The sequence below is a fragment of the Lineus longissimus genome, chromosome 2, assembly GCF_910592395.1.
Source record: "Lineus longissimus chromosome 2, tnLinLong1.2, whole genome shotgun sequence".
Lineage (NCBI taxonomy): Eukaryota > Metazoa > Nemertea > Pilidiophora > Heteronemertea > Lineidae > Lineus > Lineus longissimus.
In genome coordinates, this window is record NC_088309.1 from 1,589,629 (window position 1) to 1,609,743 (window position 20,115).

Sequence of the window (20,115 nt, forward strand, 5' to 3'; positions counted from 1 at the left end):
ATTCGTAGACAGCGACAATGTCGCGCATGAAATCGTGGGGAACAGGATCTGAAGTTCATTCTACGCCAGATGCACATTCCTTTCGTTATATGCCTGGTCCTTTTGAGCAATTGCTTCTTAGAAAGCACCATCAAAAATGAACTCCGTGTTTGAGAAACAACCTATGGCAAAATAAAAAGGACAATGTAGTGTACCTTCCATTGGATGTTGGTGATTGCCACAAAGATTCTTTGCTTTATCATTATTTTACGAGATCCTAAAAAGGTGACATGAAATGAAAGCAATACAAAAGAAAAGTCTGCAAATATACATATTCTTCTTCTCAATCATCTTTGATTCCGCAAAGGTATGTTAAGCCGTACCTAATGATGTTTAGCCTCACACGGAATATAGATAACAAGCGAAACGTTCCGCCCCTCTGGCAACTTCAAGGGATCAAAGCAGATGCAGCAAGTAGCCTACGATCGATAAAGCAAATGGGTCTGCAAACGTATCTTTGAAACTGCTTCCTGGTAATTGACCCACAGAAAAACGCAAGAGGGCACATTGATCCCCGGTTAGCGTAATGGTATCAGAGGTTGTGGACTTAAAAGCAAAGCTCATGATATTGTTTTACGTTTTTCTAGGCAAGTTTACAATTTAGGCGTATTTGAGTAATGCTTGGGTTTTCAGCTGTGTTAAGTAAGACTAGCAAGGATCAACACAGGTCCCTGTTTGCCTGCGGGTAGCCACAAATTGAGAACTTCAGTCTGGAGTTTTTATGACTTTTTCTTAAATCGAACACGTGCCAAAACCATGCTAATTCCCCCCAGGGATGTCCTTGACCACAACGCTTACTCTATACAAGCCTGCAACATTAGTATTCTTTGCAGCTGCACCAAAACTTGCACGAAGGAGAGTAAATAGTAATCAACGTCACATTTGGAAAGGTGTCCGAGTTTAGTATTTGAAGACGGAATGAGAAGCATTGCTTTATAGAACAGACGACCTTTCATTAAGATCAGATAAAACAAGAGGACACAATGTGCCAAGTCATCGATCGTTCACGGAGACTGTACACTGCTGCTTATTGGCAATACCGTTGATCAATTGCGCTTTCCATGTTTGGTATTAATCAATTTGTGATGACATTATTTGTGAAGAAAATACTGAACTGATGGGCAAAAACTACGGATGCGATGCCGCCGTGAAGTTTGCCAGGACCAACCGTACATCAAGTAAATTAGATCTGTCCGTAGGGGCGGTCGTATCGGGTCTTTTTCTTCCTCGATAAAGCAATCGGTTGGGATGATGCAGTATCCGCTAAGTAATATCGTTTGACATCCATCATTGTCCCCGATAAAGTACACCGAGAAAATAGCTATGAACTACAGTCAGCGAAGACGGTGGGTATACCAAGCAGTAAGGCGTTATATTTTCGACACCAATATGATAATTGTAGTCGGTGCTTTTCACTGGCCAGAATCGTTCTTAAAGCTTTTCACAAACCCGGTCGTAACAATTGTATAGTATCGACAGAGCTGGAGCACTTTATATGTAGGTGGTGAAGGAGCTGCTGCATCTCGATATCTGTACAAAGTGCCGTCCAAACCGTGGTTTAAACCCATGATCGACAACATCTTAACCAGTATGTTAACCCGCTCTTTATATTACGTTTGGAACGTTGTTATGTCGTTGCTATGTCGTCCAGTGTGCCGCAGCAGCACTCTGGAATGACCTCCCTAGTAATATTCGAAATGCGGACTCCATCACAACTTTTAAGACACTCCTGAAGACCCACCTTTTTCAACAACATTACGAACATTAGAATTGTTTATTGTTGTCAAAGACTATATACTTCTTATAGAGACTCTGTTTTTGTTAAGCGCCTTTGAACGGCCCAATATAGGACTGATAAGGGCGCTATATAAATGTGATACATAGATAGAGATAGATAGAGTCTGTTACTTACAATGTTATGATACTAAGCAAATGTGCTGCTTAGCAGCAGTTATCAGTAAGCTTAACTGGTAAGACCTGGTACGGTAACTATTTCAATCGAAACACAACTCTAACTATAGCGATAGCATCTGAATTTGAAAATGAATTTCAAATTAAAATTCCAACACAATTTCACAATCCAAATCAATTACGCTCAAAGATAATCAATATTGACTTGACTTGAATTTTCTCATTACCGCCTCCGTTAGAATATCGAGGAAATTTTCAATCATATAGATTAAACCCGGAAATTTAATATGGATCCGTTTAAGGCCGGATCCCTATGATCTTTGACCTTGCTTGGTCCCCGTCCATCGACCGAGCGGATCGCTGACGCACTGGCACATCACTTGATAAATTGTGTGTAATCAGTCTTGAACATGTACACGCTAGCCCGTGCATATTTGTTCTGTGGTCGGTGTCCATGGATGATGCATGATCTTCGGCATTCTTTGCCACCCAAGCTACTTCACAGAGAGATTCAATCGATGTATGATCGTGCCACTCATTTGCTGTTTGGCTGTGGGTGCTATGCACTTTTTGTGTCAAGGCAGGGAGAGAGCGAATGAGGAGACGGCTCTTTGAAGCTGTTTGTATCATTTCACTGGTGCTTCAAGTCAACCCAAAAGCAAGGCATGAATCCACTTACTGTCCATTTTCCGTCGCTGTTTTGCTGCTTTGCTTTTTCAAGTCATTGTGGTAAGCTAAGATTGCCGGGCAAATAGCCTGCATCGAAATTAACCATCTCTGTGGTTTACCACGCATCAGCTGCCTGTTGTAGAAGCAAACCTTATAACATGTGAAGGTGCTGTAGACATCAGTGTCATCCAATAAGAGCTAAATTATATCGCTTTGGTTTCCAATAATTGTGAACAAAGAAAATAGATGATTGCCTTTCCGTCTTCCTGTTGTCCCAGCAACAGATCACAGTGAAGGAGGCTAACTATGACTAATTCGTTCATGTGATTTGGCTTATGTCAAACATTGATGCACAAAAGCCACAACTGACCACAGTTACGCAGTTTGGTGAGAAAAAAACTGAACGAGTCCATTAGACTGTGTATGGATTACCTTACGAATAACATTCTCAATACAAAATACATGAGATAGTGTTAGAACTATTTGCTTAAATAAGCCGATTAACTTTATAGACAAGGAACACAGAGTCATTACACCAGGGTTAATCCCAGTCTAGTGAAACACACCGTCTAAGTCCCTTGACTGATTGACTGAGCGTGACCGCCTATCACAACTCTCACTCAACCAGGTCAAGACATGAGCTCAGCGAATCAATACCAAGACTTCCGTAATCTTCGATCACCGTGGATATAGCAAAGCCATTCGGCTTTCAGTACCGGGGAGAATAGTCTTGGTTTCTTATCTCTAAAGTCAGGTTATTTGATTTGAATATTGGTAACGGATAAGGGTTTATCCTCTTTTGACTGGAGGTACATCGTTTGTTAACATCGTCGCGGACAAAAGCCTCATTCGAACTACTGTGTATTCAGTCGCACTTATGACTCATTCTTAAGCGAGGCTCGATGGTCGTGTCAGGATTTCCTCGGCTATCTAATGTCTTCACTGACAATGTTGAACGAACTTTCAAAAAATCTAGTTTGACAAAGAATACATGAATGGGCTATATACATGTAGTTCATCCTCTGGATCGTCAACCGATACCTGAGAAGAGTTTGCCAAATGAAAAAAATAGAAGATATCCCCTTTCTTATTTCTTCTAAGAAGAACAAGAAACTGACTTCGAGGAAATGTTACCTCTTCGTCTTCAGGCAATCCTTTTACCACGAATGGGATAATGACAACACCATTCGCCTTTACCGTACATGTATGTTCTGGTTTTCATCGCTGGCTGACTGTAGCGTACATGTAGCGTACATGTGGCTGTGTAGTAGTTCAGTACATTACTGTTGTTATTGCAGTGTTCGTCTTTGCAGCAATCGGTACAGTGTTGTGATTCGGCATACGACCAATGTTAGTTGGGATCTACTCTTTCGCATTGAATCCACATATTCTTTGTGATGTCTAACTGTGTATTTCAAAATATGAAACACATATTGAATGTATGCATTATGATATCACTCTTTGTGCAAAAGGTCATGACGAAGCGATGTCACGCTGAAAAGGGGAGCCATGGGCTGAATTAAGAACCTGGCATTAAATTTAATTATCACAACATGGAAAATGTTACGGTATGCTGCCCTACATCCATAAGAATGTCATTGAAGACCCGGACTCCCCGCGGCTCCATAGATCGTAATAGCAGGACCTGTCTCAGTATGACTTATCACACAAAATAGATTGCTGTCGAAATTGATGTTTGGAAATTCTCTCAGGATACATCGGTATATTCCGGCTGAATATTTCAAGATGTTGCGATATAGTATGAAATCAATTTCCCCCGTCGTGAAGTAGCTGGAAACCGTCAATGATGACGCTCATTTCGTTATATTTATGTGACCATTATTTCTTTAGTGGCGATTGTAAGTGTATATTTGACAACAAAGCCATTATAGAGTACGTTTCTTAATTGTTATCGGGGTTAAATTGTCAGACCTTACACCTGTCAGTTGTTGACGGATGGAATTGGTCCGAATGGATCGTGTAACAGACCTACAAAGAGTGTCACATGTTGATGTCTGATCTTGACAGTGCTGTCAGTGAGAGTGATCTAAGTATCAGATGATAATTTAGAAGTTCACCATATTTGTAAAATATTGTCAGAGGTTTTTACATTTTGGTGGGACTGTTCAACTCCTTACCCTCTGATTTCAAATATTTACAGTAATCTTACAGTGTTTTGTGTTATTTTTTGTACCATCCCTATAACAGGCCAATGCCACAGAATTAAACTGCTTTTGCTTCGCTTCGGAGCTTACTGCAACCAACGGACCTGAATACCAAGTCTTTCAGAATTTGGAATATCGTTACCAAGGCAATATTTGCATCACAAATGCATCGGGTCGGTTTATTAACCTTACTTGAAATTCAGGAATTCGAGAAGGCTTTTAATCTGATATTCTGTCAATGATATGTCTCTCTAACTACCGAATCGTTCACCAGATCTTTCAATCATCGTCCGTGGTGACCACGTTCAATAATAAAGAAGGTTTCGCATTCCGTACAAACGACGAAAGACGGATGACCTTCAGCGTATGATTGTAACACATGGACCTTCTGATACTGTGTGGCAATGAACAAACTGTTGCATAGGAAGAGCAATCAGGTTTAAGGAAATATGACGTTTAGTACTTCAGCCTTTCACTACATTTTCGACAATCTAATAACTGGATTGCCTTAAGTCCACAATTCAATCTAAGACAGTTATCACAAATGCAATAAACAAGAAAGGCCAGGCAGCAGGCGAGTGACAGCTATTGTACAGTACATGTAGTAGTGAACACTGTGGACACTCGTAAACTTGTTATATAACAGGAAATAAGAGTCCAAAGACCCGCTTCTTTGCTATTTAGGGTGGTCAGCGCCATCGGCCAGGAAAACGTCCAACTTCAACAAGGTTATTTCTCAGCTACATTAGTACGTGCATTTCCTTTGTCTACAGGTATATAACAAATGACAACATAGTCAATGTACTCGTCGAATTCTTCCTCTAACAGAAAACCTGAAACATTGACCAAAGTGGAGAAGGCTAAGGGCAGTCGAAAGTAAGATAAGCTTCTGAAAATGAGATCGATAAAATGTAGTTGTCATATTTTCCCCCTCCGATTTTATAGGGTTCATTAAAGGCTGTACGTGCGTCGGAGTCCGAGTAACCACCGGCGTCCGGGGACACTGGTTGTACCTCAGGTGTCTAGCAGGTGCTCATCGCTCGCGAACACATCAAATATTCAAATCCGACTTACAGAAAAAAACTGTAAATGAACACGGACAGACAATGACGTACAGAACAGCGGGCATCCTCCGTGAGACAAGTTCAGGTCTTTGCCGATTTGTCCTTCATGTTTTAGCACACGAAAACAGAACCCACAAACACTGATCTGTGCTGGCAAGTGACTTTAATCGAAATTCACCAACACAAGTGAGTCTAGATCGATCTGCAAAGTTTCATGTTCAGGAAACACATGCATTTTTAGTTTTGGTATAGAGAACAGAAGTGGCATGACATTTTAAACACGCACTAACAGTATCCATATATATCACAGTGATGGGATGTGCCCATTTTCATTAACTCATTTAACAACAAGCAATATTAACCCTTAAAGTCAAGGGCGTTTTTATGGGCACCCGATAAGTGGACTATACGATATTAGTAAAGCAAGAGAGAAAGTTTACCGGTATATGGATATGGAGGTGACGCTACATTTAAGCAGAAAGGTTAATGAACCAAACGATCTTAGAACTAGCAAACCAAGTTTCGTCCTTACAATAAATATTGCTATACATGTATGCAGAATGAAATTCTGTACCAAACTGGGTCGCCCTCAAACATACATGATCATCATGAATTTCGCATAGATTACTTTTTGTTCTTTTTTTCATGGTCACAAGATTGTAAGTGGGTTGCGAAGTAAAAATATGGAAAATGAATATACATGTATTGTATAAATGTATTGTGTAAGCGGTTTCGCGATAAGTGTTTAGGAGTTGCCGATTCGTGTTTGGATTTACATATGGAAGGCCCCGTAAAAAGACTTCATCTTTCAGTACTGTAACGATATTTGTCTCCGAACAAACCTTGGCTTGTGGAACAGTTGGAAAGAACATTTGAATTTAAAAAAATGGAATCTATTACCAAGGCCATTACTTTGCGGTTGATGAATACCGCGATTCCGCTTTTTGAATTACTCACAAACTATCATACCTCCTAGTGTGCATACTAACAGCATAGCAAGGCACGTACACAGACTGAGGAGGCATGTGGTAACCTTCAACTTTTTTAGCACTTAATACGCAGATCATTGTTTGTCTACTACCCAACCAAACTCCCCATAGCAGGCTGTTATACCATGGGAACAATTCATCAGTTGGTTTGTCAGCGATTCGAGGAGATATTATCAATCTAACTAGCCTAACTAGAGCAGATCGTGTAAACGTAGACAAGGACATAGTCCTTTGGTTATCGCGAACAAGTCATGAAAAGGAGAGATGGCGCAACTATTTTGATGAATCTGTGAAACGAGGGGTCTCTGTTCGTCCCTGTTCCTGTCTTATTTTGATGAATCTGGTCAGGGTATTTGCATGGTACACAACATCTGATAGTCTAAATGCTGCCCTGAAATCTCAGGAAAACTGGATCCCTTACGTTATCCATAACACGCCTGGGTAGGCCTACATGTAATTGTTGTGCACGAATATTGCATTTGTTTAACATGAACGAGGAAGCAAAATCACGTGGAGCAGGATGACAATTTCATTAAAAACAAAAAAACAGCATTAACCATCCAAGCTGAATATCCGGTCACGAAGCACTTAAAATATGTGCTTCAGGAAAAACCAAACTCTCATTTTCTTCCTTCGGTTTAATGAGAAGAAATGATTGTGTTTTCCATAGAGTAAAAAGGCAAGTATGGATAGTTACTAGTTCATTTATTAGAATCAGCGTTTTTATATTGGATTCATTTTTATTTGTACGGTACAGCACGGTGGGTACAGACATGACTTTTCCAAATTTCTTGTCGAACTTTTTAGAAGACAGTAGATTTTTAATTTCTTAAGTGATGTACGATGAGGATATGAAGATTTTTATTCGTTCGATCAAAAAAGCTGAAATATCAGATAGAAAATATTTGTGCATTATAATTTCGTGTGATGTTTGCTTACACATCCAACGAATCGTTTCGAGCTCTTCATACAGCTGACCATAAGTGACAGGGAGCGTAACTCACACCCATATTTAACGTTTTCAAGAGAGAATTGCTATACCTTTATCATAAACATCCATAAAACATAACTCTTTGGTGATAATTACTTCACTACTTTTAACCATGTTCTAGTAAACGATTATGTAGTTTACCGACTGCATTTTGATTATATTAGGCCTCCATGCCATGCAGTTGAGTTCAGTATTGTGCAACAAGTCCTGTGTCTCTGAAAAAAGTGCCGCATTATCTGATGAGAGCTGAGTATTAAAAATTGACATATTTATAAAGTGTGAAAGTATATGACCGTAATTTGAAAAAAACCCACTTGATATGCCTATAGATGATGAGTGTTATAGGTCTGCATTCCTCATGATATGAATAGGCACTTCCGCGTACAATCTCTGCCGCGCAGTAGTCGCTATTTGGTCTTTAGTAGGCGGTAACAGGAGACAGTACCAACCAGCAACCATTATAATCTCTGCGGACAGGTAGCCAAATCAGAACTCTGTGACGGGGGATTTGTTGCTCGTTGAAGAAAAATTGAGGTGAGTGCGTGCATCAGTGTTTGAACAAGACACTATATACCTCTTAATTTACAAATAACAACTCTGATCCTGTTAAAATATAACCACATCTCTTTTCAGAACTTTCCTCGCGGAATCGTCACGGAGTTCACTGGGGGCCATTCGTGAGCACGATGGGCGAATGGATCCGTAATTTGTGTTTTCAACCCGTCATCAGCGAGTGTAGCAGGCCGGGGGAAACGTATTAATAGCATCAAGTCACGTGACTACAAGCAACATTCTATTCATTCTTCTTGTGCATGGAGATATTCGGAGTTTATCGGCCTTGATTCATATGACTCTGTCGTGACGCAACACAATACACCACCTGAAACGAGTCAAATTGGACCTAAAGGATGGCTTCGGATTTCCCTGCCTTTCTTGTTAAAGGCATACTTCTAATTTCGGGTATGGTAATCTGCGTCACACATGGCAAACATTACCCACCTCCAGGGCGCAACTGTCCTAAGGTAGTCGGATGCCACTGTGACTTTCAGAAAAATTCTCTCTCCTGCTATAACGTGTCAACGTTACCTGATATACCACGGTGGATCAGTGCGGTTCAACTGCTTGGGGGAAAAGTCAAAACTATGACGCTGACTAAGTCTGGCCAGTTTCCGAACCACGTGTTCTCATTCACAGTTAACTCATACATGCAAGTTCATATCAATGGGGACTTTTTCCAGCGAGGTTCAAATATTAAAATCTTCGCGCTAGGTACAATTGGCAGAACTACGTTAAGCGGAGATCTTTTTAAAAACGTTCGGAATGTAAAAAAACTAACGATCCAGAATTCTAATCTTTGTGAACTTAAAGACGGAATTTTTAAAGGCCTGAAGCCCACAGTTTTGAGATTCAAACGCATGTCAAACAAAATTCCTGCGAACCAGATTGCTGAGGCTGTCTGCTCTATGGATCTATCTCATTTGTCTTACGCTGACTTCACCGCTATCGGACTTAACCGTATTTCCACAAAGATGGCTGAATGTCTTCAATCTTCCCGCGTACTTATCCTGAATCAAAATGATTTTTCTAACATTACCAGTCTCAGTTCTCTTGGACATGTTAAAAATCTGAAACGAATCGACGTGACTGGTTCCCATATCACAGGAGCTGCTACTCTCGGCTTCATTCGGGAAATCCAACTTAAAGACATTGATATCAGTGACAACAATCTTCCTACAACAGAAGTGAAAAAGATCATCTGTGATCTCGACCCAAGATTTATAGAAACGATAGATGCCAGTGGTAACCAAATTGGTTACATTGGTGACGATTTCTTTAGTTGTTTGGCCAAGAGTAAGGTTAAAGAACTAATTCTTAGAGGAGGCAATATTACTGGTGTGTCTAAACTCGCCTTGGGTAATTTTCTTGGTGCCCTAAACCTTAATTTCGCAGATAACTTGATTCCAATTGAGGATTTGTCGTTTGTAACTGCAGCAATACATGTGAGGTCACTCGATCTGAGCCATAATAAACTAACAAAGTTTCCAGACTTTAAGTTGAATGATTCATGTCTTAACATCAAACATCTGGTAGAGCTTCACCTTCTTGGAAACGACATTAGTAGAGTAGAAGAGGAAGAGGCGAGATGCCTGTACAGGTTAGAGGTTTTGATCCTGAAGCGCAACAAGATCGTTGTCTTGCCAGATAGAGCCTTTAGGAATTTGACTCGCCTCAGGCAACTGTCTTTAGGTACCAATAAACTGGAAAGACTCGGGCAGAACTCGCTGCCGAATCAGCTAAGAGAACTAGATCTTGTAGAGAATGATCTCCAATACTTTGGGCTATCGCCGATCGCGGGTTTAAACAAACTTTATAAATTCGGCACAACTGGAGCAGATTTCATCAACTGGCGTGGACTGTTTATCAACAAGACCGAACTTCAAAGTCTTCATATTGGATCCGGCAGAATCACGATGAACCACCTGAATGATATACTGCGTAACGTGACATCTTTGAAGTCTCTCCGTCTTGAGAAAATGGATATACGAGAGATACCCCACGAAATACTTCATCTTAAACATCTTAAATCATTGACACTGGTGAGCAACAAAATTGAAATGATTCCTCAGCATTTCATACCGAAGCTTGATGGCCTGAAGACGGTTAATCTGGCGTTTAATCCGTTTGCTTGCAACTGCAGTCTCATGCCGTTTTCGAATTGGCTCAGAAATGCAAGCCGGCTGGCAACAGTGACAAATCTTGACGTTACCCTCTGCTTCTCGCCCGCATCCTACAAAAACACTCCGCTATTCAACTTCGAGAAGGATTGTCGTAATCTACTCCCTATCATTTTACCATCTGTTCTCATCCCACTTGTTCTGTTGATTCTTGTCGTAACAGCAGTCTCTGTGCAGTATCGAGGCTACATACGATATGCCTGCATGCTGGTTCGAGCGAGATGGCGGGGCTATGACGCACTCAATGAAGGTCGAAGTTTCAAGTACGACACGTTTGTCTCTTACAACAGGGAGGATGCTGCATGGGTGTTGCGAGTGCTGCGCCCGAAATTGGAGGACGAAGTTGGCTATCAGATCTGTCTCCACGACAGGGATTTCACGGTGGGCGAGGATATCTTGGACAACATCATCATGTCAATTGATGAAAGTAGAAAAACTATCCTCGTCCTCAGTGACAACTTTGCCAAGTCTCAATGGTGTCAGCTGGAGATGAGTCTGGCGCAACACAAATTGTTCGAAGACAACCGTGACGTGCTTATCTTGATTAGATTGGGGGAGGTTGCTGAGGAGAATATGACAAGGACCATGCGCATGCTCATGCGCACGAAGACGTACATCACGTGGCCGCAAAACGAGGAAGGAATCGATCTGTTCTGGAGGAATCTCATTTTCGCGTTGAGACGTCCACCAGGGGTCCTGATGGAAGAGCCCGAGTGGCCAATAGGGGGCGCGAATGCCCGAAACGCAGAGTATGTGAATTAGTTTTAGAGATATCTGGTAGGTTGTACATTACCTATTGCACGAACTCCAACTTGCATCGGCGTTAAAGCTCTTCAAGTACCCAAGAAAAAGGAGAATTGGAAATATTGCTCTGTCTCGATGGCCCAGTGGTTATATTAAGGCGTCCGCCTCGTGAACAGAAGGTCGATTCGAGGCCCGCTGGTAACCTCCTTCCGATATGGCCGGTTGGTTAGCCGCCAACTAGTTAAATATAGGTTACAAACTGCCTTCTCACCAGGCGCCTGGCATTAGAGATAGGAGTTTAGAAGTAAAGAGTGTATCATAAGCCAAAAGCTGGCTGGCACTTTCATATATATATTCATATATATTCATAAGGTGACACTATAATAAAAAGAAATTTACGTTTTTTACTGCCTCTCGCAAAGGTGTTGCCATGATGAAGTTTGGGGCTACATGCCACGCATCCCCTTTTTGGGGTGAATTGTTAAAATTGGTCATTTATCATTGGAAACGACTCCCTATCAGGGGATTCTGGTTTAGCCTCCTATACATGTATACATTATATAGAACTAATAACTAGATATAACTATCCTGGACTACAACTCAAAATATTTGTCAAATTGATAACTGGATATTAGGCAATAAAGTGACAAAAGAGACACAAAAGCAGCGATTTTCTAATAGTGTGAGCTTCGTATTGTGCATTAACGTGATGGTTTTCGCGGTATTCACATACGTGGTGCAGTGGGGATAGATAGGCGAACGTCTTTTTTAATCGCCTTTGGTGAAAACCTAGCCTCAGCACATGTCCAATGTCCTCGCCCGGACGTTTTTCCCCTGTACACATGGATATCCCTATGAGGTGATACTCACACTTAATTACATGTTACCCATTTATCATAACAATTACACCAGCTGTTAAAATACACTTTTACTCATTATTACCTTGTCATATAATGCTGCAATATGAAACAGCCCACCATGCAGCAGCTGGTCTTTTGCCACCGACAGCACGTTTAATATATAGGTGGAGAGAAGAATACCGGACTAGACCGACGAGGACGCCATATTTGGCATATGCCACAAGCCCACAAAGCTGCCTAAAGGCGAACTTCTTAAACACCTTCATCACAATGAACCGCAGCGAATAGTGTATAATGCACTACGGGTCGCTTTGATTGCAGCCGATGAGACAACCAATGACCAAATAAATAGCGCGAAATATTGAGAAGTGGCGTTGATTTAGACTTGTCTTTGACCTTAGGCAGCCACAGGTTCCTCGTTAAACAATTCTCATTGGTTTGGCACAGACAAATACATTTCACACTGGTGAGAGGCGGGCATGGGTACTAATGATATTGATCGGCAGCTCTCAACGATCCAACAAACTCAACAATTGCCTCAATTACCACACGAAAGCGATGCAAAGCTTTGATCGGCTAATCCAAACGCGATTCCTATTGATGGCGAGCGCTGCAATAGATGGTAATTTCCGACATGCTTTTCATGATAATTGGTTCTGTACGAACTGATTGTGTGAACGTTAGCGTCAAATGCTACATGTGTAAGAGCTATTCTCGCCAGGGACACCAGTTGACATAGCTAATCACGGCAGTCAAAAGTCTTGAGAAGTGATGGCGTGGCAGTTGGACTGCTCTGAGGGCATACGCCTGACGTTGGGGTGAACACTATGTGGTATTAGATTTTACGAGCAATGAGGATGATACGGCGACCGCTCGCCTCAACAACGGACTATCTTAGATTGTCATAAGATATATTTTAAAGCTGAAAACTAGAATGATAGCTAATTTTGATCGATTAACGACTGGCCTAATAAGGCAGGCTTCTGACCTTTTTTCACACAGCAGTGTCGATGACTCTTCAATGGGAAACCCTACTTACATCAAAGCAAAATCTCAAATTCAATTTCAATCACAGAACGAATGAACCTTACGTGATTGATCAAGAAAAAGGAGCAATCAACATTGTGACAAGGAAATGCCAAATAGGACTGTAAACAGTGCACAATGCTAACACGAAGACACACTGTATATCCCATCTGACCTTCTCCATTGACCTACACTGTTTGTCCATTAATAACCAAGTGTATATGAGCAAACATTAGGACGACAAGAAGAATCTAGTATTGATCCTTGGAATCCTAATGAAACCTTCACATGGTATTACGCTTCCTCATAGTCGGGACGGCTACCGCTGACGAATGGCTTGCGCAAACGAGTCAAGGCTGTCGAAGCAATATTCTAAGAAATGGAATGGCTGCGTCTTCCCACTTCATATGGTGCATCACAATACATCAACAAAATGTTTAAAGGGTACTTTCTGCACCATTATCAAATACTCATTTGTATACGGTCACAGTCAGACGTTTCCTCCCATTCGTTGATCATATCTTACCCTGACTTCGTGTTAGTATGTATGCGACACTGACAATGCATTCCAACAAGTCCTAACGACTGTGGACCCGAGTTCCGAATCAGTGCTTGAATGATGGGCTCTGACTCCGACAAAAGACCGGTATAATATACATGAGACCCTGTAGTTGATCTTGCAGACTGGGGACGCCAGAATCGATGCCTGTCACCGTTAATAACACATGTGCAGTGGGCAGAACAAAACAACAGCGGAGGTCCATTCTCAACCTAATGTTCAATACCAAGAAAGATCCGACTGTCGACGGAAACTGTGCGTATGGAGTATTGGGAGAAGATGGAGCCAGGGACCTTTGTTAATCATCCTTGGGTCACAGATCTCAAGGTAATTTATGCCACCGACCTTTTAACAGATACAGAGATCAGGGTCGGATGGGCAACGAGAAATGGGAAGGCGGTGCAAGTATACACAAGATAAGTACACTGTCAGGTTGGGTAAAGTATGTTTGAACCTTGGCACGTTACACATTTTCTCCAGACAACATAGGACCTTTGTCCCGTGCAAGAGTGCAGTGACCTAATTCTTACTTCTCGGTATCGGATGCCTTACTTATGAAGTTGTTTTCTCACTTTTACCTGACCTTCTTATTCACATCATTTGAGTTTTTCTAAAAAGGATATCAACCTCTCAAACCATAGCGCACAGCCACTTCTGCTCGCTGTGTTGCGTTTATGCAGTGAACGGAAGGAGAAGGAGATTACAAAACAGGTGTTGGTAACATAAGTCCAGCTTAAGATTTGCGTTAAGTCAAATCCAGGAGTGAGGTCTTGAGTTGAATGTCAACAAGTTTGAGGCCCTTTTAATTAGGTGCAACCAGCAAGACACCAAGGTATCAAAGCTTTAGGGGTATCACCCAATGGGAGTGCATCGTTTTCAAAAAGGACCTTCACAGATTTCGCTGAAACAACACGCCAAAATATGTGACTGAATTCAACCAGACCTAAACCAGAAGATCAGGTGATGTCTTTCTGAAGCAGCAGTTTGAAGCAGAAGTGCTGCCTGCAATAGTGTTAGCAATACACTTCTTCGTTTTTTGTGACGTTTCAGGTCAAACATAATACTTCCCTGACTGCCAACTGCAACCTTCAACATGCTCAAACGACAGACCACTAAGATGCAGCCAACTGCACTATGCTAGGTCTTTATATTTCTATTGCACTCAGCTCTAACTCCGATAGGACATTTACTGTGATGAGACGCGAAAATCTCATTCGTTCAATGTCAGCTTGAATGTTCCAATGACTGGTTACGCTTCCTGTTTATTTCCCGCGAAATTGATTTCAACTAGTACGGGGGTTTAGTTGTCATAAAACATAGCGCCGAATAATGTGAAGTACACGACGTGTACATGGGTGAAATTCTTGTAACTGGCCAGTAACTTCAGTTGGTATTATTGTCGCACTGAAAACTGGTAGAATATTCTTGCTCGATCCTAGCTCATCAACCTTTCTCGTCAAGCTTTGTTTGTTTTCTGCGCGAGTGAGTTTGTTATCTCCATGGAAAGAGAGTGACCGCGGGAAAGGAGACGCTGATTCGCCAGGATGAATGAGACAACAGCGAAGACTGTCCACAAATAGTAGCAATTGTAGAAGTCCGGAGGCGACTGGAAACAAACAAGAAAACAAATAAGGCTAGTCACGAATGTATATTGTCTAAACGAATTCCCCAACTACACATGACAAATTCAAATACATCCCCAGTTGATACTGGCCGGGATAACGAATCTATATTATACCCCAATGTATCGTTTATTAACCCTGTTATGAGAGTTGTCTGCTTATATGGGCAGTGGGCGACGAGAAAATAGAAAACACCCGCTGGATATATACGTAGAGCGGAAATAGAGGCAAGAGGGTTTCAGGCATTCAATGGTTATACCAACTCAAAGATGACACACACTTGATATTGAAGGTGAAACATAAGTAAACACCTTGAGGTCTAATATTGCAGTCGTGAATGCTGCGAACGCCTACGAACTCCGAACCGTCACTTCACCCACAGCTGGGCATGGTAATAAGAAAGCAAAATTCTATTTCGTTTTGATGAAGCAGTATAGTCTCTCACGTGAATCACTGAATCACTGAACTCCCATCAAATAACTCCACCGCTGAGCTGATGAACAAACGCCTGTCAGATCGTATTATTTCCCAGTTCACCTTGTAATCTATGAGACATTGAACCGACCGAAAGTTAAGCCTTGTACGCGGATCCCTGTGCTATTAGGATGAGGCAAATTAGCGGGTCTCTCCCGTCTCCCGGGTCTCAATAAGACTCGGTTGGTTTGTTCGAAGAAAATTATGAGGCTTCTCCCATATTTTAAACAGTGTGACACTGTATAACTGTCTCAACTAAATCAACGATGCGACTTTGGTCTGTATATACTATAAATCGATGTTTTGGATATGGGTATGTGAATAATCACAATCTGTTAGAAAAAGTGTGGGTCTCAGTAGAATCACCACAGGCAATCTAAAAAATACCGCGCTTTATAGTCGCACCTGATACCCTTTGGCCAAAGGCAAAGTTGATATGGATGATAAGTTGGAGTGTGCTTATGTAAAAGATACACTTTCAAAACATCGCGGTCACCAGGTTTATGCAAATTCTTATGTCCTCTTTTAGTTCTGATTGCGATTTATTCTTAATGGTGAGCTCAATCAAATGACACTCTTGCATGCCTGTCTCCTTCGTGTACTTATCATACGCCATGCAACAGGGGAACCACCCACAAGCGGTTCCGTTGTGAAAACCACGAGGAAATGGTTTTAACGTGATTGATCTGTCCATTATTGCCTCTAAGTTACCAACACTCAGCTCAATAAAAGTCTTCCTAAAACTGGCAAGAGACCAAAATGAGATATATTTCGGCTCTTACGCCTTTTCGCCGAGGTATACGTGACCTGAATGTCAAGTAGATGTTTTAATCAAAAACGTGGTGCAGCGTGTTCGCCTGATTGATTCTTCTGTTTCGACTGATGACATTCACGTTGTACCGATTACGATCGAAGTGTGTAGACATGTTCCTTATAGGTTTGATCTCTGAAACCCGAAGAAGTTGAGTTCTTAATTCTTCTTTTTATAATCGACTCAGTTGACGTTTTAATCCACCGAATGGATCGGCACACTAATGCGACGCGAAGTGTCTGGCATATCTGCGTTCTTCTTCACTACTTACCATCAAAGTGCACCGATACGACAGTGAATCGGACTCTCGACAGTCAAGAGGTCAGTGGTCCCTGGTTCTAACCGCGCTCAGCGAAAGTTGGTTTCCACTGCACAGGAAACTGCCGGCGAATGCAGGAAACTGCGCGGTTTTCACAGACATTGGATTAGTTGTGATGTAAGTTACTGACTCGGCAGTTGTAACAGTTTTTCTTTACAAGTATACCATTGTGATCTGAACATTCTTTTACTAACAAACAAACTTGAACACATTTCTCGCAATGGTAAAAAAATTTACACATGCCAGTTCTTGATTTTCATTTATAGTGAGAATCCCGACACTTATCTATATTACAGTTATCTAAAATTAGAATCAGTAAATTAAATTCAAAAGGTCTCAGTATCGACCAATATCGTTGATAACCAAAACATGTTATTCTTTACTTGACGATGGTGTTCCCCCGGTGGTCTATCAACTTTAAAATCTTAGTAAAAAACAAGTGCAAAAAGAGAAGGCAATTGTTAATATCTATACTTAAAAGTACAGATGTACAGATGCATCTATACTTAAAAGTATAGATGTTTTATAGTTATAGCCAACTAATTCCAGTGTTTGAACTATTACGACCTCACGTCTTGTTTGGATAAGATTTCAATATAACCTCTGAAATATCTGATGGTTAATGAAACCCGCCGATAAGTATTCCAGAAACGCAATAACACCGACACCATCATACAATGTAACACATGTATCAATCCCAGCTGGACAATCCCATCGTATAGCCTACGTTTTAGAGAATAGCAACCCAAGACCAAACATTCCCACATAAGCACTCTTGCCCCAAATAATACAGCTGTCATACAGAGGAACATCATCGTAGACACTTCGTATGGAATATTTGTACAAGCGAGATTGGCAATAAACTTGTCGAACAACGGTATTGACCAGTGTTCGTTGATACTTGCAGTGACATTCGCCGGTGTCGTGCCTGCCATCGAAACGTTCGCCAATACAATATCAATCCTTATTTGCACTGTTCTTGACATACTGATAGGGCTTTAAATTAAGCCTCTTAAACAAAGCGTCCAGATATGATACGAAGTATTTCCATTCTTGATATTCTATCTTCATCCAAACCATAACACTTTAAGTGGCTTAGCCTGGATGTGTGGAACAACAACTGTAGAACTGCGCTAGGTGGAGAAGGCGAATAAATAATAAATCGAATTCGACGAATGTACAGCTTCATATATCTTCAAGTTGTTTTCACAGTACGTCTTATATGTTTCATAGTGGTTTCCAGTGCCAATCGTGAGCACACAAGGAATGTACATGTACAGTATTGAGAAATCGCTTGAATAGGGTCTTATACTGATGATTTCGTTTGAGAACGAAGTCGCCGACAAGTGAATATTTCGGTCAATCCTCTTATACAATGGTATACATTTATGAGCATTAAAAGTAATACTTGTAGGTAGTGAACGATATTTTACTATCGTCATCACTTTGAATTCTTCCTAAAAATAAGACGTTGACTGAACCAAGTTCAATTCAGGTAACAGGGTCACCAGACAACCATGGCATTTTGATAGTTCTTTCAATGTTTTCTGGTTAAGCCCACTGATCAAAACGACAAAGCGGATTCTGAGACTGCCCCTTGTAACAGTATATCATACCGCGCCAGAAGAATCGATTCTGGCAAGGATGCTATGGTCCTTAAATGTCCTTTACCGTGTAAAATGTTGACCAACCTGAATACATATCGGCATAACCATCAAAGCAGTACGTGAAGAGCCTGAGTGTTGCATTGCATCTAATCGAGATGCACTGTCAAAATCTCGCGGGCGTTTCACTTTCGCAAATAACATCGATTTGCAAAAAATGAATCTCGCGAAAAAATTATTTTTAACCGTGAAAAGGAAAGAAACTTTGTAATCCGCCAAACTAAAAATAGTGAAAATTTTATATTTTCAGAAATCTTCGTAGTAATAATAAAAAGACGCAGATATTTGTTGGTTTACAGTATTTTATCATGATGGCTGCACTAGTGTACACAATAAAGAAGTAATAAAAAAGGATCTTGAAAAATGATAGGTTATTGCATGTAGAAGGAATTCGTCTGATTTAGTTTGCTGTACAAATATTTACCCAGAAACAAGCGGGGATGCAGGCAGTGTGTGTGATGTGGCCATCTCGCATCGTCTTGATAGAAAAGGTCAGGCACAACCCATCTGACTGGTGCTACTTGTAGATGGAATTTAATTAAAAAAATTCTAGATCAGGCGAACATAACAAAATATTCGTTAAGATCTCCTGTCTAGGTGTATGTCTTGTTTTAACAACTCGAACTCTCCTTTAGACGACAATCAGCGTAAACTACAAATCATATAATATTTCAAAGAAATATCTCACAAGTTTATCGAAATTTCGAAAATGAGAAGTTAGTCTACCTATTTCACGGGAGAGCCCGGGGTCAAAGCTATTGATTAGCTTGTTACAGTGACGTGATGGCGTCAGTTCCAATACTGTGTACTACGTTCGGTACGACCTGTATGCCATATCATCTCAGTTCTACGGTAAACACATAAGAGCTTAGATACCATTCTCTCCAGAACTGAAAGAGCTTGGGCTTGACGCACATTTCTTAACACAACACATGCAAACATACACGACGATAATGCAAACATACAAAAATCGGTAAAGATCACATAGAGACGAATCTCTAAAAGCTGTTTCCCAGTACGCGTGCTGTGGGCTCGCTGGCGAAACAGCACACGGGGCGGCGAACGAAAAGACGAATAAGAGTTTGTTCAAGTATAAAGGCTTGTGGGGAGTGGAAAGCCTCCGTGCAAAGCGAATTCAATTCAGCAATGTACATCCTCCGGCGATGGAGACCCTGTGTTATCATGTGTACGAGTACAGCGACTGATGCTGTGGGGTTTGGGCGAATGGATTTGCTGTACGTGAGAGAAATTTCAAATCGCTGAGTTGATGCACAACTGATATGCACAGATTCAACCATCCATCTTCTTTGCCGTTGGTGGAAGGGTGTGCTCAGTGTCAACTGTAGCTACGAAGGTCTTGTGGAATCGGCGTAAAAGAATTCGCAGCTGTTCGAATGTACACTGTGCGTGCGTACGAAAACAAGGTATTCTGAGAATTCAGATATGAAATGAAACCTTTATCTACACAAAAAA

At 41.2% G+C, this 20,115-nt stretch overlaps 2 protein-coding genes across 2 annotated transcripts in view; one reads left to right on the top strand and one right to left on the bottom strand.

Annotated features, from left to right (window-relative positions):
- Positions 1 to 20,115, bottom strand: part of LOC135500665 (acetylcholine receptor subunit beta-like 1) — a 102,717-nt gene that overhangs the window by 59,806 nt on the left and 22,796 nt on the right. The gene's annotated exons all lie outside the window — the stretch shown is intronic.
- Positions 9,198 to 12,027, top strand: LOC135483484 (toll-like receptor 13). Its single transcript, XM_064764438.1, has one exon. The coding sequence runs from the start codon at positions 9,244 to 9,246 to the stop codon at positions 11,323 to 11,325; it is 2,082 nt and encodes a 693-aa protein (XP_064620508.1). The 5' UTR covers positions 9,198 to 9,243; the 3' UTR covers positions 11,326 to 12,027.

What these genes read in the sequence shown, in the direction of transcription:
- LOC135483484 (XM_064764438.1), top strand. Translation starts at nt 9,244, where the DNA reads ATGTCAAACAAAATTCCTGCGAACCAGATTGCTGAGGCTGTCTGCTCT.